The sequence below is a fragment of the Polistes fuscatus genome, unplaced genomic scaffold, assembly GCF_010416935.1.
Source record: "Polistes fuscatus isolate 324 unplaced genomic scaffold, CU_Pfus_HIC Scaffold10, whole genome shotgun sequence".
Classification (NCBI taxonomy): Eukaryota; Metazoa; Arthropoda; class Insecta; order Hymenoptera; family Vespidae; genus Polistes; species Polistes fuscatus.
Genome location: NW_025112998.1, coordinates 6,041,998 through 6,061,832, shown reverse-complemented (window position 1 = coordinate 6,061,832; position 19,835 = coordinate 6,041,998). Strand labels below are relative to the sequence as shown.

The 19,835-nt window shown below is 35.4% G+C and overlaps 3 protein-coding genes across 7 annotated transcripts; 2 read left to right on the top strand and 1 right to left on the bottom strand.

Annotated features, from left to right (window-relative positions):
• Window positions 1–8,571: 8,571 nt before the first annotated feature.
• LOC122524251 (peptidyl-tRNA hydrolase ICT1, mitochondrial) lies at window positions 8,572–9,573 on the top strand. Its single transcript, XM_043646402.1, has 3 exons — window positions 8,572–8,850; window positions 8,982–9,170; window positions 9,246–9,573. Exons 1-3 carry the CDS (start codon window positions 8,701–8,703, stop codon window positions 9,504–9,506), a joined length of 600 nt encoding a protein of 199 aa, XP_043502337.1. The 5' UTR covers window positions 8,572–8,700; the 3' UTR covers window positions 9,507–9,573.
• LOC122524233 (clusterin-associated protein 1) lies at window positions 9,514–12,723 on the top strand. Of its 3 annotated transcripts, none has more exons than XM_043646377.1 (7): window positions 9,519–9,602; window positions 10,135–10,276; window positions 10,403–10,599; window positions 10,805–11,200; window positions 11,272–11,510; window positions 11,584–11,765; window positions 11,881–12,723. In XM_043646377.1, the coding sequence occupies exons 2-7, from the start codon at window positions 10,255–10,257 to the stop codon at window positions 12,168–12,170; spliced, it is 1,326 nt and encodes a 441-aa protein (XP_043502312.1). In that variant the 5' UTR covers window positions 9,519–9,602; window positions 10,135–10,254; the 3' UTR covers window positions 12,171–12,723. The 3 variants fall into 3 exon arrangements, with proteins under 3 accessions (XP_043502328.1, XP_043502312.1, XP_043502321.1); XM_043646386.1 differs by having other exon boundaries at window positions 9,522–9,602; window positions 10,143–10,276; XM_043646393.1 differs by lacking the exon at window positions 10,135–10,276 and having other exon boundaries at window positions 9,514–9,602.
• A 718-nt stretch (window positions 12,724–13,441) lies between these two features.
• On the bottom strand, window positions 13,442–19,782 carry LOC122524198. Of its 3 annotated transcripts, XM_043646339.1 has the most exons (9): window positions 19,359–19,447; window positions 18,255–18,310; window positions 17,941–17,991; window positions 17,256–17,516; window positions 15,691–15,896; window positions 15,372–15,576; window positions 15,046–15,273; window positions 14,660–14,970; window positions 13,442–14,588 (listed from the first exon to the last, which is right to left on the bottom strand). In XM_043646339.1, exons 4-9 carry the CDS (start codon window positions 17,502–17,504, stop codon window positions 14,081–14,083), a joined length of 1,707 nt encoding a protein of 568 aa, XP_043502274.1. In that variant the 5' UTR covers window positions 17,505–17,516; window positions 17,941–17,991; window positions 18,255–18,310; window positions 19,359–19,447; the 3' UTR covers window positions 13,442–14,080. The 3 variants fall into 3 exon arrangements, with proteins under 3 accessions (XP_043502274.1, XP_043502282.1, XP_043502266.1); XM_043646347.1 differs by lacking the exon at window positions 18,255–18,310 and having other exon boundaries at window positions 19,359–19,399; XM_043646331.1 differs by lacking the exons at window positions 17,941–17,991; window positions 18,255–18,310 and having other exon boundaries at window positions 19,359–19,782.
• Window positions 19,783–19,835: the final 53 nt, after the last annotated feature.

Below are 19,835 nucleotides of genomic sequence, written 5' to 3'. Positions count from 1 at the left end.
AGCACGGTGAAGTTGTGCCGAGATTTGCGATATTAGATTGTATTGGAGTCAACGATGATCCTTCACCAGCCTACAACCCTACTACCGCCAAATCCTGAACTCGTTTACTTTCCGATACGTACAGAATTCGATTAATTATGTTAGAACAAGTATTCTGCGTGTTCTAACGAAAAGTACGATAAATATGTTAACAATATTATTATCAAATTATATTACTCGTTTAAATATGTATAAAAACCCAACTTTTCGTATCAACTTTATGATATTTATTCCTCGAAATAATTAACATAATCAAAATCATGTTTTATTAATGTTTTCTTGAATTATAATCATAATGATTCCCATCTCTCTTTTACTACGAATATGATAAATGACAAATTAATTTTAATAATATATGCATATATTTTTATACACGATGATCGTAAGAACTTCATTTTAAACAACTGCATCTTTAGTAATGTTCCATAAAAAAAAGATAACGTAGTAAAACGAGCACATTAACGGTTGTTCCTTTCAAAATGACGGACGAATCGTACGTTCGAAAGGAAATGTTAATTGATCTTTCTTTATGTCGAGATCTTGTGCGACCTTGACAATGTTAATACAGCATCGGAGTGCATATCTATTAAAAAACTTTTTTTTATCGCTATTTATTTTTTATATTTTTTATATTTCTCATTATATTTGCCAATGTATATTTATTTTTTTTTGCAATAATATTATATTTTCCTACTAGCAGATTTCATTTACACGATGTTCTCCCGCATCAAAAATAAACTGCATAAACGGAATAATCGTCGTAAATCAAGGCACGCGTATATTTAACATATATACATAAATATGGTAGACAAAAAAAATATAGAATTAAATAGGAAATTGACAAAATCCTTGTAGTATTCGCAAAATGTCAAAATTTTATACGAATGTCAACGAAACTTTGGTGAATACTAAACTTTCGAATATACGGCGATGATTTGACTCGTGACTTGGTTGTAAGATGAAAAAAATAAAAATAAAAATAAAAATAAAGATAAAAATAAAATTAAAAGAAGAAGAATGTTACGTTATGTCGAGTTATAAAAAGGAAATATAGAAGGGAAAAAAGGCAAAAAAAAGCAAAACTCTCTTCCAGGAGATACAGATTCGTAAACAGATGCCTATTCGAAAATTCGATCCATGAATATTTGCATTTGTCGACGCGTTGAATAAATTTCAATCGACTTTTATGAATTAATTGAATTCGCAACGATTATCGTTTGAAACGAGAACCGCGACGACTAATCAAATAGATAGTCGTTATATACATATATACATATATATATATATATATATATATATATACATGTCGATACGTATGTGCATACATATATATGTACCCGTAGACGAAGGTAATTCTTGCCCCTAGGGTGTAACTTATAACTTCCTGCTTTCGGAGCTTTGAACTCGCAACGTTCGAACGTGAGATCACTTCAAAGGATATTTCTCTGATCTCATGTGTTTTCTCGTAATGTAAGTAAGTATAATGTGCTTACAATCTGTATCATGCATAAAATGAAATCTTCCATAGATTAGACGGAATATCGATAAAGCAAATATATTTATCGATAAAGCAAAATAATGAGTTTCGATTAATTTCTATTAATTTACAAATGATTGCTACCTGTACTCTTGAATGTTTTCTTTCTTCTATCGAATAAATCTCGGATTTGTCGTTATTCTTGTTCTTTTTTTTTTTACGAGATCCAATCTACTCGGTAGATTACGATTAGACGTTAAAGGTAATCCACGCAGAACTCGGAACACATTGTTTCCCCATATTTGTAATCAATTAAACGCTTTTTACGAGTACGAATAAAACGTCCTTCGGCTTTCCAATTGACGTAAAGAAAGCGAGTTCGGACAACGTGACGGCAGTCATGCGAGGCTATCAATCGTCGGTAGTTATGGGCCAAAGATGACGCCGGTAGTTTGTTCTTTAACGCAATCCAAGATTTAACTTCGTCTAAGAGCTTATATTTCCATTTTCTATTATTTCTAATAATAATTATCTGTTAAGGAGATCTTATTAATTAAGGAACAAAATAAGAAGAAGAAAAAAATCTTATCGAGTTCGTTAAACGATTAGAAATTCAAAGACAACCTTGCGTTACCTAACCAACGATTCAAATCTTAATGATGTAAATCCTTTCTTCGGAATTATTAACAACGAGAGGATCCTTTCGTTCGCAGGGGAAAAAAGAAACGAAGACGTTTCCGAAGGTCATCCGAAATATGAAGTCACTCGTTAATCGAACGAACTTTATCGAACGGAATCGAAGAAAATTCATTTGGTTTTTGAAACGTTTTCGAAGGAACATACCAAGCAGCGCGCACGAATTAAAGAATACAAATGCGATGATAGATGCAAGTGCATAAGATACATCGATGTGATCTTGAAAATGGTCCTCCGCTATTTTTCCTCATTCCGGTAAAGCAGCTAATGTTTAGTCCATTGGCAAGTTTTGCAAAGAAGCATAAAAAGTTGGACAAAAGTTGTACAACTTGTATCACGAGGCGAGTGATTCCGTAAAGGAGGACAAGAGGAGGTTGGAGGGGCCAAGAGGGACGAGTCACGGGACTCGCAGTGAAAGTGTTGCCGAGGAGAGAAAAAGACGAGCCCGCCGCTGCTGGTTTCTTCTTCCTTTTCCATTCGCTACGACCGACAACGGCAGGCACAAACAACTGCAACAAACATCGTGCCATTGCAATCGAGTCGTAGAGTCGACGAGCACTCGCATCCAAAGCCATTTTTTTCCCTCGAATCAATCATCCAAAAATCATTCCATTGATTTTCTTGCCAAAACTATCCTACAAAACAATACTTATAACCTACGCGTGACCTTTTTATTATTCGCTTGATTTTTTGTCGAGAAAGGAAAGACGAAAAAATATATCTCTTACCAGAGATAGAATATGTTCACGGTCAAAGATACCGAATTAATGCGACGATGACCGTCGCCGTCGCCGCCGCGAGGAGGTATCAACCGCCATTTAGTTTGTTTTTTCTCTTTCATCTATACTACAACGAAATATTGTCGATTTTTCGAATGAATTTTAAATAGAGACAAACCTTTATTTAGTTTCCACAAAATTTTGAAATAAAACGAAAACTCGCGTTCCTTTAGGTTCTCCGAGGTCTTTGGAGCAAATTCCTCCTTTCCTCCTCCCCGCCATTTGTTCTTTGTTACTTCTGAGCCTGGCCAAAGCCAAATAATTTGATTTCTGTGTCAGTATGTCATACGGGCCGTATCAACAGCGAGAGTGACTAGGAGAGTTACTCAATGAGTAATCGAAATGTGAGTATAATAGGTATACTATTCACGTAGCGCCGCCCCACGCGCGTTCCTCTCGTCTCCTTTCAATCAACCTAATTGTAAAAAACAGAGACATCGTCTATGGATATAAAAAAAAGGTTAACAGTCACCGCAGCCTGTTTTCAAACTTACGAGACGTACGAACGTATAAGCGCGTGCAGCTATATATATTGCACGTATACCATTTATTATAACTATTTACAATCGCTATGCTAAATAAGCGAAAGCGAGAAGCTAGGAAGAAAAAATATTAGTATCGTTTATTGTTCTTCTTGCCGGTAAGTTAGATGTCGTAAATATTATAGAAGGTATTATATGCACACATCTATTACGATCGATTACTATTTCTCTTGGAAATCGGATCAAGGTTTGAGTTGTTCATCTGGATTAGCTAATGCCGAAGAAGACGCACGCCGCCTTGTAATAAGCTTCTTTTTTAACTAGTACCTCTCCGAGCTTATATCAAGTTGTACGTCAAGTTTCATTTTGTCAAATAATAAATAGAGCTGGAAACAAGAATAGAATCCCTTTCTTCATTCAGAATAGAGTTACGATAGAGAATAGCCTTTTATTTGTCTGTCTTTTTCCGTGGACGTTTGCCCTTTAAATTATCCTCTCCCTTTCGAACACGTGTCTCATCGAGATCGTTCTCGATTCCACTCGCGACGGTGTTCGTCGGGTGCTGTTTACTCGCTTGCTACCTGCACCCTCTTCTGGGCGCACCCGATTAAGCGAGAGGACGTTAAAAAGATTACCCATATATTAATCGTCGATAGACGTACCATTCTAGATATAGAAATATCAAAATTGGCTACTATACCAAACTATAGAAAAGAAACGATCCAGGAACTGGGTGCATAGAGATAAACGAGCCGTGCACTGACCCGCTTTCCGCCGCGGACGGATCCTCGTTTCGTAATATCTACGCCGTGCCGTGTCGCGTCGTCAAATACGTGGCTATTCTCTACGTCCTCCTCGATTAGTGTACGAGTGTACGATCATTGAAAATCATCTTATAATCTTCTACACCCAACGCGCAACCCTCGTCAATTTTTCATAATAATTCATTTAATAATACATTTTTTCATATACAATATTTTATTTCGCGTCTTTACGATTATATTCTATCGTATTATTTTGTCCGATCTGTCAAAGAAGAAGAAGAAGAAGAAGAAGAAGAAGAAGAAAGAAGAAAGTCTAGGAAATGACATGAGAATATATTTCATTAGAATTGCTTAATGGTGAAAATAGTGAAAATTTATTTGTACTATTTTGTTGGACATCTCGGTAGCTTTTAATTATTCTTCCATCTAAATAAATAAGAATATACACATTTAATTAGAATTAGAAACGTGTTATTTCTCTCAAATTATACTCTCGGAAATTTGTAAGATGCACTATCAATCATAAAAGAACGAGATTGGCATTAGAAATATTTCACAATATTGCAAAAGTCTTTTGATTGCATCATCAAACCAGTACATGAATTAGAATAGTATTTCTAAGTACACATTACAGTCGCGAGACCCTCGAAATGACGTTAAAAGCATTCTTCGATTCAACCGACTGCCTTCGAATGATTCCATTTACGTTTTCATAGTTATCACCTTCGAATGTCTCACCTGGCGAGTCTCTTTTGTAAATCATAATTGCGGTTAACAGATCATTACGGAAAGCATTCGTGCTTTCTGCGAATGAGTTAGAATCTACAGATTGTAAGATTAAAATCACAAGGATTCCATTACAAGTTAGAGATGACTCTTTTCTATTAACTTACTTAGTTTTTATTTCCCGACACATGAATGCGAATGAATTGCGTCCGAAACCATAAGGATTTGACCTCGCCGAGAATTAACCGCGATTATTTTTTTCTCGCTCGAATAACGATACGAAGCGACCAAAAATTCGTTTAATATTCAATTATATCCGGGTCTTCCCCTTACAGGATTGGAAATACTTGGCCACGTCGATTAAAACGAGAGACGCCTTGTATATTTAAATTTAACAAACACATGGTAATTTAGTGCGCGCGTAAAATTCTTCTAAAATCCTTGTAACATCGGCAAGCAGCGATCCCGAGGTAGACCAAAACAACACGAAACGCTCGCGTGTTAGTTATCATCACGAGGTTTCTTCTTATGCGAGAAAGAGAAAAGTGAAGGTGTTAAAGACTATGGCAAAACTACGGAGATACTACGGAGATACTACGGAGATATAGAGAGGAATGTAAAATAGCTAATAAAAATCTTCACGGATTCTCTACGATCCGTTGAGATCAAAATTAAATATGGGCTTTCTGCCTCTTTCTCTTTTGCTCCGCCATTTTGAAACACATAACGTTGCCCGATACTTTGTGAAATCCATTCATTTTTCAAGTGACTAACTAAATCCTGGAATAACTACATAAATATAAAAAAAAAAAAATTCCAAAGAATTGCATACTTCGGCTAGGTAATATATGAATTTGCAAGAGACGAGGCTGTTAAGATATGAAATTAAAATTTGATCCTAAGATTAGATATGATAGAACAGCACGACTAGAACGGAACATTGATTCTCAAAGGACAAAAAGAGATGAGAACTATGAGCATTATTGTAGAAAGAATGACGGATTTGAAATGCCGATCAAATTTGATTGATATGCTTTTATATACGATAAATACATTAATACATTTAAATATATATATATAGATACCTATATGTCATCTATGGAAATCGTAAGGAAAATTGTTTTATTAACGAACTTTAATACAGAAATAGTCAATGTGTTGTTTTATTCGTACGAAATGAATGATTAAAATAAAGATAAGATGGAGACGGGACCAGAAAGATGGAATACGTTACGAATGATTGACTCTTACACGCCACTGTAGTTTCCTTCGGGCTAAGTGTAGGATAATTCAAATCCGGTTCCGGATAGCAATAATATAAGCGAGATAAAGATACCATGTACGTAATCTATTATGAAAGGAATAAAGGATGAAGATTCGTGCGGGTTCTCTCTGTTAAGTTTATTCTGCGATAAATAATCTGATACCACATATGGAGCAATAACCTTCTATTTTCTACATCACCTATCGTAATATCGCGATAGGAAGGCTTATGAAGTTACGAGAAAAAGAAAAAAAAAAACAAAAGAAGAAAATATGAAAAAAGGAATAATTATTAGCGAATAATCATCTCTTTCGAAAATTCATTTTAGCGATTGTTTAATGATAAGCTTAGATATATTTGTCCCGCTAATTCCATGAGTCATAACAAATTAGCACAGATTATTTCCGGAATCGTGTTGATTCGTTCGCTTATGACGAATGTATATGTATGATTTAATACGAAATTGCAATAATTACAACGGGAATAGAGTGACGTTCGCAAAACAGTAATGGCCGAGCGCTTAAGGCGTCTTACTAAAAATCAGAAAAACGGAAAATCAAAGATCCCTCTCTGGGAAAGCGTAGGTTTTAATACTACAGGCTGCAAAAATATTATTCGAACGTAATAACATCAAATTTGTACACAATGTATAATTTCTTCCCTTTGTTCTTATTACTACTCGGAGAAAATGATTGAATATCAAAAGGAAAATAATCTAATACAAATTACAAAATAAATTTATAGTTATTTTGTACTTTAATTGTAAGAAAAAAATACAAATCTGTATGAATAAAAAACGTGGGAGAATTATAAGAAGAGAAGAGTTTTAATTAAAGCCGAGAAAGAAAGAAAGAAGAGACGAAAAAGTCATGATTTCCGATTAGGTTAACCGCAAATTGCTTGGCTGTGTGGCTTTAGATCGGTATAATTGACCAAACTAAAACCCATTCGTTTTCTCTCTTTTGTTGCGCATCTCTCAAAGTGTAAAGGAATAGGAAAAGAAAGTGCTAAATATCGGAATATTGTATATGTAGGAGTGTATGGAATGTGCAATAGGCTTCTTCGGTAACATCTTTATACAATATGTATCCAAGTATGTGTGGTACATCGTTAGCATATAAGGTATCGCACGAGGTATCGCACGAGGTATCGCACGAGGTATCGCGTGATTCTCATAGAAGACTCCTCCGATCACGCGCGCCTAGCCGTCACATGCGCAATCCTTATTCCGCATCATTACACCACAGTATCGAAAACTATTGTACTGTTGTAAAACCGTTGGAACGCGATGACATCTTCTTAAAAAACGGACGTTCCGTTACACGTAAAAGCGTTACACACGTGCCGTTATATCATACAATCGATTATCAAGTATACTTTTATGGAAAATAACGTTAGATCGAAGCACGTTCCGAGGAATGCAAATTATGTCATTAGATTTATGTAACGATAGGTAAGGTAAGGTACTCGAGTAGACAAAGAGTAGAGATAACGATCGGAAACGTTAGGGGATACGCTGCTTATGTCCAAATGTCGACCGCGTCAGGGTTGCGCTCCTTTTTTTAATCATATTTTTGGTTGCATTCCATTGCTAAAACAAATCGTCGATTTTTACAAGTGCAACAACCCGTGGCGCATTGCGTTTGTCCTTGTCACAGTATTCCCATCGGGAAAAATGCAATCAGCCAGGAGAAGTTCGGTGTCCTTGCAGGAGATCGCTCCTCCGTTATTACCATGATTTTCAGAATGGCTTTCTGCAATCCTTGGACGATTGCAAAACTAAAGATTGCGTCAATGGCTCGTATACGAGGCGCGTAGACGAGCCGCGTAGACGAGCCGCGTAGACGACGCGCGTTCGCTTATGTCGGCTCAAATTAAGATCACTTAATCTTCTTTGCGATTCCTACGAAATTCATGCAAATTACGCTTCATTTGATAAATTAATAACATATCTATTATTTGTTTAACGCGAGAATGGAAGGTGCGGTGTAAGTAGATGATTCTAACTTTTTTCTTTTAACATTTCCTCGCTATTATCGATGATAATATTTGAGAGATCAATGAGAATAGTGTTCTCGTTCGTTAATTTTCTTTTAACGTTTCAAAGAAAAATCATAAGCCGTAGTAGATTGCGTCTACTTAACATTCTTCGATATTTTTATCGGTAATTAAGGATTGCAGTGCAACGCATAAAAACAAACTAAAAATTAATTAGACGAAAAATTTGACCGGGTTACCATTTTATGAGCCTTTTGTTTCATTTGAAAATAAAATATTGTAAGCGCCTAAAAGAAATTTAAGAATCGACTTATAATCGATAGTTTTTTATTCGATATATCGAAGGGTCGATATGTACAAGTAAATATGTTATGGCGACATATTTAAATTTTTAACAGAAAATAAAAAAAACATCAAATTCGTCAACGAACGAAGTTGATACTTGTGCAATTCTAATTATTTCGAAATAATCGCAATGAACTTGTTTACGAGACAATGTCTGAGGATTTTTAAAACGTCCACTCAAATTTGCATAAATAGTCCAAAAACTATTGGTTATAAAAGTGCTTTTTCTTTGGAAAATTTATATCCTGGAAGTAGCTTGAAATTATTTACAGCAAATTTCGTAAGCGTTTTCAATACATTACATAAACATTATTTATTGTAAAAAAAAAAAAAACATGTATATAATAAGATACTATTTACAGAACATAACCTCATTTCAAGTTTCAATGAATTTTATGGTAATATTCTCAGGTACCGGAAGATCCCTCGGCCAAATTTAATGGATATATCCCTATCGAAAAATTAAACATTACCTACAATCGTAGTAGCGGTCCTGGAGGACAACATGTAAATACTGTAAATACTAAAGTAGATTTAAGATTTAATGTGGAAGATGCTACATGGTTGTCGACTGAAATTAAAAAGAAATTGTTAGAACAGGTAGATGCAATAAATTGATTTTAACATGATTTAAGACCTTATATATGATAATAAACATTATCTTCCTGTTCTTAGCAAAAAAACAAAATAAATAAAGAAGGCTTTTTAATAATTAAATCCGATCTCACAAGATCTCAACAGTTAAACTTAGCCGATGCATTAGAAAAACTTAGAACATTGATATGGAAAACTGTGGAAGAGCCACCGCAAATGACCCAAGAAACCGAAGAGATTATAAGAAAGAGACAACTCAAAGCTGCGAGGGAAAGAATTTTTGTAAAAAGAATACGTTCGCAGATAAAGCAAAGTAGACAAGGCACTCCTGTAGACTTTTGAATGCGATAACTATATAGAAGATGTATTTTAACGTACAGAAACTAATAATAGAGGAATAAAATATAAATCATTTTATTTTTATTAAAATCCCATTGTGTAAGTGTGCGTTGTTTGTATATATACAGGATGGTAAAAAATAAAGATCCGATATATATCAGAGGTATAAAGTATACTACTAGTTAAAGGAATATTTGAAAGCGTACATCAATCTGCGATCTGTAGATGTCAGAATTGCATTCAAATGGAAGAAAGACGTATCGAATATCTATGATTTCTACATGTATGTTCTGCGTCTACCAAATTATCTTTGTCAAATTAATAATAGTTTTTGTTTATTTTCATAACAAACTTATTTCGATAGCCTTGTACTAATGCATTTCTAAGCAAATTCCTCTGCGTAGATTCAATATGTTGCCAAAAGATTCGCTTATGATATCGAATGCTAATAAATAATAAAATTGACTTTGAAAGGGTCTACCTTAGGACTCACGTTAATTAGACATTTTTCTAATCTTCTTGATAAATACTATAAGCCCTAAGATTAACGGAACTTTTTCTTTTTATCATCTTATATATATATATATATATAATTATGTCGGATACGAAGTTGTAGTTAACGTTATGTTAGTTTTATAGTTATCGTCATGGTAACGAATGCAGCCTAAGTGAAAACAAAACTGAATAGAAACGGTTGATCTGTGGTTAACTTCTGTTGTCTGAAAAAATACGAATAAAGTAAAAAAAAAAGATGTCTTTCCGAGAATTACGCAGTACGTAAATTCATACATTATCTTTAAGAAGATATGTAAAAGTTTTCTATCATATATATATAAGTAGACTAAATAAATAAAATGTTAATAACAAATTAATGAGCAACCTCTTACAATATTATACAGACTTTACAGAGACGATGAGAGTGCTTGGATATCCAAGATTAATATCGATAGCTAATTTTCGCACACCGAATTTTCCTTTGGTAGCAGAAATTTTAGTCTGGCTCGTAAAAAGATTCGATCCAGATGTAGACATAACCTTCGAGCATAACACCGAGGAAGAACGAATTTTTTTAATACGTAGTGTCGCTGAATTTATGGTAATCATTTATAATTATTTACTTTAATTATAAACGTGAAGAATAATAGTTGGATAAAATCAAATATAGTATAGCATTGTAAGGAGGAAACAGAATCAGCAATCAATCAGAATCTAGCATTACATTTGCTACAAAATCAAATGATTAGTAAAATTGATCTTTTACATAATTAATATTACATATTAATTAAATATTTATTGTACAGGCATTAAATACTAACGTCAAATTAAATACGAAAAAACTATATCAAGCGGACGGTTATGCTGTACAAGAATTATTAAAGATAACGAATCTCTTAAACGAAGCTCAAAATCGTGGTAGTGAAAATATAAATTATAATGATAATCGTAAGATCATAGAATTTAACATTTCTGACGAGATAAACGAGTTAAAATCGACGAGACAATTAGCTAGTCTCTTGACTGTGAATGGTGCTACGCTTTTTGATCTTCTTGGTCGAGAAGTAGAACTTCGTGATATTAGAAACAACAAAGCTGGTAGACAATTCGATACTGCTGAAATAGAAAATGCTTTGAAGAATGTTATTGAAAATATGAGAAAAGAAATAGAAGATACTAAAAAACAAATCGACAATGTTAAGGTATTAAATAATTACATTTCATTCAAATGATTGTTTTCTATCAAGATTTTTGTCTATCTTTCTATTTAAAGGATACAGAGCAAAGCCTTGATACAAGGATAGAAAGACGTCGATCAGAATTGGAAAGAAATCAAAAGAGACTTCAAGCTTTAAGAAAAGTTCGTCCTGCTTTCATGGAAGAGTATGAAAAGCTCGAAGCAGAGCTGAGAATTTTATACGACGATTATTTACAAAAATTTCGATATCTTTCATATTTAGAACATTTACACGAGGATGCAGCTAAGGCTGAACAGGAACGCATTGAGAAACGGTAAATTGAATGACGTAACAAAACGAAATGGGGATTACAGATATTCTTATATTTCCGTTTATTTTCTTGTTAGACAAGCGGAAACGAAAAGGAAGCTCGAACAATTGCGTTCGGAGGATTTAAGCTTCGAAAGCATGGTCGAAGGAAATGATTTAGTCTTTGGGACAGGTCTTCAAGAATCTCCATTGACTCTTGGCGAGGTTGAGAAACAAAATATAGACAATACTATACAACAGGGTGCTCGTGCAAAAGCAGGTGAAAAGAATAAAAATAAAAAAGCTCATATGTTTTTTTTTCTTTTCATTGTTTCCTTTCTTTTATATTTCGCTGTAACATCGCAACGTTAATCAAGTAAGAATCATCGTTACAGATATAGAGAAAACGTCGAGAACGCAAATGTCTCAGCGACGAATTTACGGCAGCATGTCTGGTCGTCAACGAGGAACAATTTTGGAATCTAACGACAGTGCTGGCTCGCTCGATAGTGACAGCGATTTACTTATTGACGGAGATCTCGACGACGACGACGACGACGACGATGAGGATGACGATGATCTTTTAAATTCCGTGAGAGGTACGGATATAGGAAATTACGAACGCAAGGTTGGTCAGGATAAACGATCTGTCAGCAAGCTCGATCATTCCGATGAAGATTTTTAATTAGAAATAATTTTAATCATCTTCCGTTGATTCGACAAAATCAACAGAATCGTTCATTCGATTCGTCATTTTCTCTACCTTTATTTGGTGTGTATCATAAAAAATAAACAAAATAGAAAAAGATAGGTATCATCGTACACCATCATCGTATCTATTCCATAGATATTACACGCAGCATAGAGTATAAAGAAAAATTGATGCAAACTTCGCATGATTTTTAATGCTTATAATAATAATAATAATAATAATGAAAAACAAAGTAATATTATATTAATATTGTTCAATTATGATTGTTAGACGAGTAACGCATTTTCATTGATAATGAACAATGACGAGATACAAATAATTAGCGATAAATTGTTAAAATTTTCTTCTATAATACTCTCCTATTGGGTCATTAATATTAAATATTTCTAAGTACACATTGTACATACATTAACTATGTCTACGTCAGATATTGTTCCTATGGATATGCATAGGGAGTTTGTTTCAACACGTTGTGCGGATTTTGAGTGCGCTCATTATAAAAAATAAAAATAAATGAAAAACCGAAGAAAAGGAGCGAAACTTATACATATATATATATATCTTATTCATATCAAGTCAAAGGAATAATAATTACCGAAATGAGAAAAGGATCTTGAAAATGTTAAGATATTGGTGTATTGATTTATTGCCAATCGTTAAAAGACCTTAGACCGAAAAAATTAGGCCATGACTACCGAATTAACAGTCTTTTGTTAACAGAGATTGGTTTTCTCTAGAAAGATATAATTCAGTATAAGCAGCTACAACGGCAGCAGCAAATAGTTAACAGTAGTCAAGTAATGTTCTGCGGTAATAATTTCAATGGCAGCATTGGCAGCAGTTGACAAAATTAGTCTCATAGATATGTAAGTTAATTCATTTATAATATAGCTGGTATGTCTAAAAGAAAAATGATTTGTTAGCTGTGCGATATACGTTTGAGGCCTGAAAGGCAGCAGAGTATCATTGACATTTAGTATCGCAAATTTTGGATCATCATACTTTCTATCTAACGAAGAAATACAAATGCAGTCAAAATCAAATCGACTCGCTCGAGAACATCGTGTGTACTATATTATTGTTAAGTTTTCTAACTTTGAATATAATGACTTATTTATTGTGCAACATATAGAGAGGCTAAAAGTGTTGTTTGAATATAGTCCGTTTAAGCGATAACGCGTTCAACTTGTACGTGAAATCTTGGTTCGCTTGTCAATAATAATTTTCGAACGATAGACAGAAAGTATTGGATCCAAAAAAAAGAAAAAAGATAAAGAAGAAAGGAAAAAATAGAATGATTGACTGCCACCGATGTAAACCCGATGTAAACCCGATGTAAGCCCGATGAAACGTTAGAACGCACGCATGGAAATATCAAAAAGAAAGGACAGTGAAAGAAGTAATAAACAGACGTCAGACAATAAATTAAACGCGAGACATTTGGGGTGACCCGGTTTTTCTGACTCCACGTAGAAAAATATTGTTGATCCACTTTTGACAAAATGGACACCCTCTTTGTATGTATAATCTCGCATAACGAACGAATTGGAATTGTTCGATCGAACCTCGATCAACGAAGGCAACGTCAATCCGACGATATCGTCTCTCGTTTATCTTCTTGCCAATTATTCCGGTCGGTTATTAAGGAGATATAATAAATCCTTCGAATTTGGAGCTTCCGGACGTAAGCCGCCGCCAACAGGGTAAAAACTTGTACGGTTACCCTGATGAAATTTGATTAAACACGCCGCTTCACGAAAGATTCATCGAGTTTGTTAATCGATCGATCAAGGGTTACCATAATTGTAAAAATAGGTCCTGGCGACCCTCGACGTGCCAGTTAAATTCCTAATATCCCGTGGGACTTTAACGATAGTCTTTCGCTACCTAACTGACTTCCCCAATGGGCTAGTTTTTATTCGTGGCGTCATTATTGGCACGGGATCCAATTCAGGCAAGGTACACTCGGTACTAAGATCTGTCCAAGCTTTATCGGCATTCTCTGCTAGCCTATCCTTGTATTTGTAGGCCGTTCTATCGACCACCGAGGGTGTTTTTATACAATCGTCGCCACCAAACTCGCATACTCGATAATGATGTAATATGGCAGCGTCCAAAGGCATGTTCAGAGTGCCATGTCCAGGTATGAATTCCCAAACGAAATGATTGCCAGCCTCAACGACTCCCTGAGGCTTGCAAACGTATTTCGATCGTTGTTTGTGCGGATGTAACTTGGTTCTTCGTCTAGTTTTTTTTAACGTGATCAAACCAGCTTCGGTTGGGGTCCTGCTCATCGTTACGAACGGATCGTCCGCCCATTGCAAATAGAAAAAGGCGTTTTGAAAGGAATACGCTCCCGTTGATTTGGTGTTTATTCGGCTGCTCATCCACCTGAAAAGGAGGAGCATTTCATCGGATGAAATGAATTCGGCTTCCCGACGCAATCTCTCTCGCTCTCGTACCTTATAAGATCGACTATGGTGTCATTGTGACGCGGTATGATGAACTCGTCAAGATCTACGAGTGCTACGTATTCATACTTATACATGGACCGATAAAGACAATCGTTTAAAGCCGCGAAAAGTCCTTCCGTTCGTATTTCTCGTTGAGAAATCATGTCCAAACGGTGCCAAGGTAAAATAGTTACCAGGCCTTTATTTTTGTAATACTTGAGGGCACAATCGGCTTCGTTACCGACTGTATCGTTGTAAAGAGTAACGTGAGTTGCACCAAGTAATCTGTAGAGCTCGATAAATTCAACCAATTGCAATACCTGGAGAAATATCAATTCGATAATTGTATGGAATTTGAAATAAAATTTGAAAATGGATATATCTCTCTTACATACTCGATTGTAATCGTAATGCAAAGGTTTCACGCAAACTGCTAATGGTTCTCTGTCCTTCGATCTATCCTCGGGTCGATTCAAAACGAGAATTCGATTGGTCGGAGTTGCTCTTAATTTAGCTACGACGCTAACGGCTTCTGGTATACTGTCAGCCATGATCGATTCCTTTGGTAAAGGGCAGATAACGAAACAGGCGCTATATTTCAAATTCCAATTTTCTCTGATCACCTGTAAATCACGAACGACATAAACAATTGGGAGTAATCGATAAAGAAAAAAAAGAATAAGAAAATCTAATGAAAAGAGAAAATGTTAAGTATTTTGACCTTTACTTTAGCAGCCACTGTTACCGAGGCCGTTACATTTCCGCTGTTTTGCTGACGATACCAAAGTCTGCACCATACTCGTTCCGGTCCTCGAGTTTTCGTTGCACTTATAACTCGTACTATCCCTTTGTTAACGTTTCCAGATGCACCGTTACCAGCCGCCACTCTGTCGTCGTAGTATGCCGAATAAACGAAAAATTTGAATCTGCAAATGAGTTACCTATCGATATATCGATTGTTTATACTTGCAAACTAGCAAACTTGCTTAGAAATCGATTAGTTCAATTAGTTCAATTAAAGGGGAATACTTTGGACGGACCTGGTATTGGTAACTGATAACCACTCGGCATGCGTGACCCTCAGGCTTTGGTCTAATTGCGGTAAACGAGCTTCCAAACTAGGCGGTAAGCTTGGCAGGACCCTCGGATCGGCGTGAATCGCTGCCTTCTGTCCACCTTCCTCCCCGTGAACCAATAAACCAATATGATCGTCGAAGGTACCCTTTAAGCCGATGTAGTCTTCGCCCTGGAAAATCATTAAGAAATAACTCGATATCGGAGAATATGATGAAAAGAAAGAAACTTAGAAGAGAATTATAGGTGATAGATCAACGCAACCCTGACAACACGTGTTACTAGATAAATCTCTACTATTTAATAAACGAGCAAAAGATAGTCGATCATGCAGTGTCAATCTTATCTCTATTGATTGAATTTGCACGCCCACCTACGATTGCAAGTCTTCGAGAATTGTAAATTGAATTCTATGAAAATGCAACGACGATGATCATGATGATGATGATGATGATGATGATGATGATGACGATGATCATGATGATGATGATGATGATTATTACGATGATGATGATGATGATGATGATGATCATGATGATGATGATGATGATAATGATGATCATGATGATGATGATGATGACGATGATGATCATGGCGACGACGACGACGACGACGATGATTATAAATATAAAATTTTATTTGTTTCTGTAAGAAATGAATCATTTGATTTTTGCATATACTCGATTGACCAATAAATAATATCGAAATTTTCACTGTAAAGTATTAGCTACTAGCGACAATTCCGATAATACTTATTATACTGGTCAGCCTAGTTTACCCTCAAATATACACAGTTGAAAAGATAATATAGCGATAGAATGATTTTCATTGAAATCTTTGTCGAAATATCTTAGCAAGTAGTTCGGAAGAGAAGGGAAGGGAAAATAAATCGATATAGAAGAACAAAGTGATGCGAAAAGATAGAAGATAAGGTTTTCCGCTTGCACTTTTTTTACTCTCGGATGGCGTCAATGATAGAGAAAAAGAGGCCGAGTACAAAGTTGAGCCTAAGTGGTGGTGGTGGTGGTGGTGGTATTAGTTCGAAAGTCCTTTCTCCTAAGCTTTCCCTCGCTTCCGACAGGAAACGTTAGGGGATTAGCAAGGCTGGTAGGATCGTTGAATGGAAAATTCGCGTTTCTCCAACTTCAAACGCGACATCTTTTCGTAGGATAAATTTCCTCTACTACGTTGAAGATGCACAGGAACAAGTTAGAAAAAAGAGATGAGCGAAAAACGAGCAAACTTACTCTTTCCTTTAATTGTTACGTCTTTTTCTCTCGCAGTTTTGTTTTTATTATTATTTTTTTTTTCTTTTTTCCATGCAATCTTTCTCTCGATTATCTTTTCTATGAATCTAAAGTTTCTACTTCTTTTTGATATTTTTCATTGACAATTACACAATTTGACAAAGTTATTATTTATTGACACAATTGTTAAAGTTATTAAATCAGGTAGATTTGATCTTGATTTATAGACCAAGAGAATCGAGAGAAATAACGAACGGTTTTGTAACTTGTCCATTCGAACTTACTCCGATTTCACCGTAATCCGGGCGATCCGGTGCCGCTGGCAAACGGTGTCCGTTTCTGTGACCACCTAGTGCACCCGTACCGCTAACGTTTACGCCTCGTCTTTCGTCGATCAGAAATATCTCCGTGAGAACGATCAGACCAAAAACGGCGAAGAACATGACTACCAGCATAAAGGACATGTTTGCCCTTTCCTTCAGGATCCCAGCGTTTCCTCGACCCCCACCGGAACCTGATCGTCGGGCACCCATGCTCGAACAGCTCTACGTAAATCAAATAATAAACGCCACCGACTGAATCAAAGTCTTTTTTCCCATTATTTCCTGCATTTCTTCTTATATAGCGTATTTTCTTTTTTAATCTTTTTTTGCAATCCTTAAGAACATAAAGATCACGCACCGTCGACAAAATTAGTTTCCTTGTGTGTGTGTGTGTGTGTGTGTATGTGTGTACGCGCGTTCTTAAAACAGATTTCCTTAACTCGCAGGTTCAACCGCTCCATGCAAAGTATTGATTTTCCCTTTTAAAATGCAACTTGAGTACTTTAACGTTTCTTGAGAAATTTCTTCTATACATCTATGTAAGTTCTTACGCGTTCGAATAATATAAATAAGAGCTTTATGATTCAAAATACCCTACCCGAAATGGGTCCTACGTATTTTATTCAATTCTCTATATAAAACTTACCTAAAAGAGATCCAGAAAAATTGCTGTCAAGCATGAGGACGGTAGCGTCTTCTAAAATACATAAATAAAGAAGGATTGTGAGAATTAAGAAATTTTGTATTTGTTTTGTTATCTCCTTGAAATTATCTTACAAATCAAATGTCAATGCTTTATAAATATAATTATTATTATTAAACATGTTCAATTACGCTCGCGCGCATTTACTAACGTAACAAAGTCAAATCAAACTCAATTTGAATATTTACTGACGTTTAGAATCCGATGATACGCAAAATTACTAATGTCTATAATATAATTTCTAATATATAACATACACTTTTTCCGCAGATCTTGGTACTCGTTGTTGCAGATCTCATTGATAGAAATTTTTCTAAAAGTTTACAAGTATGTATGTATTATACATGCGTACGTATTTAATATTATCCTAGACATTCACCTCGCATTGCCGGCCAAAGGTATGAAATCATCGCGTAAATTTAAATGAGCTTTTAAACGGAGATAGATTTCTTTGTCAAAAAAAGAAAAAAACTACCGAGCGATGCTATCTTTTACATTTTGTATTATTTTTATTTTTGAGTATATTTCTTCAAAAACCGTCTTAATAATATGAAATAACAATGAATTTTGAATGACACTATTCCAATGTAATATTTTTCCGTGCTTCTTGCAGAAATTGATGTCAAAGATTTCCCAGTGGGAAAGTTAATTCCTAGCATTGCCTTAAACTGGACGAGTAATTCAACTTATTCGTATTTGATTTAATAACGATATATGCGAAATGATTTCATAATCAGCAAATGATTCCAAACGCTTGGCCGGTAAATTAAATAATTAACGTATATTGAAAATATAATAAACATAAATACTGCATCGTGGGAATAATGGTTGAAACAAAAGTAAACGATAATTAATAAGTACTGTCTCGTATTATTATTTTAGTTCTCGTATTTCGTGTAAAAGATAAATAAAAAAAAACAAAAGAAAGGAATGTTCTATATCATAAATCTATTTGAACTAATATATATATATGTACTCGTATATTTTCTTTTGAAACTGCGCTTAAATTTCGATGATACTTTGATCTATTGCAAAACGTCAATCTTATCATAGGTAAATACTTTTGACTATGCACGCACGATAAAATGTCCATTATCTTGGACGAGTTAATAGAGGAAATATTATTCGCCGTGGAAAATGAAAAATAGAATCCTGGTTCGTTCACCCTCCCGACCATAGCTTGGTGAGAAAATTCTGAGGAATAATAAGAAAAAGCGCGCCTTGTGTGTGTGTGTGTGTGTGTGTGTGACGAGAAGTGTGACTAGAGCCCGTAAAAGACACAACGATATAGACAAAATAAAATGAAATAAGATAGGGGGGTCGATCGAAAGACTTTAGAGGGGTGAGTATTCGGTACTCACGTTTAAAGGGAAAAATCGTCCGAAAGAAGAAGGGCGTTCTTGTCGTAGAAATGCTGTGCAAGTTTGTTCATCCTCTTTCCTCTTGTTAACGATTCTCTTCATTCTCTTTCATCGAGCGTCGTCCCTGGTGAGCGAGCGAACGAACCACACTCTCGGTAAGAATCGATGAGTGACACCCCACCAACGAAGGGAAATAAAAAATGTCTCGTTCTTCTTGCTTCTTTGTTTTCGCGAAGGGAATGTAATAAGAATAATGAAAAGACAAGGTAGGGAAATAAAGATAAAAAGTAGTAATGGTCCTTGTCGGTGGTCCTTGTCGGTGGTCCGCGTCGGTGGTCGGTCGCGAATGGGAAAGTTAGGGTTGCACAGTCTATCGGTCTATCTTTCGCGCGCACGCTCACCACGAATAGCGACATCGATCGAAGCACCCTCTACTTAATCGTCTACGTTGATTGGTTCTCCTATGCGAGATGCGCG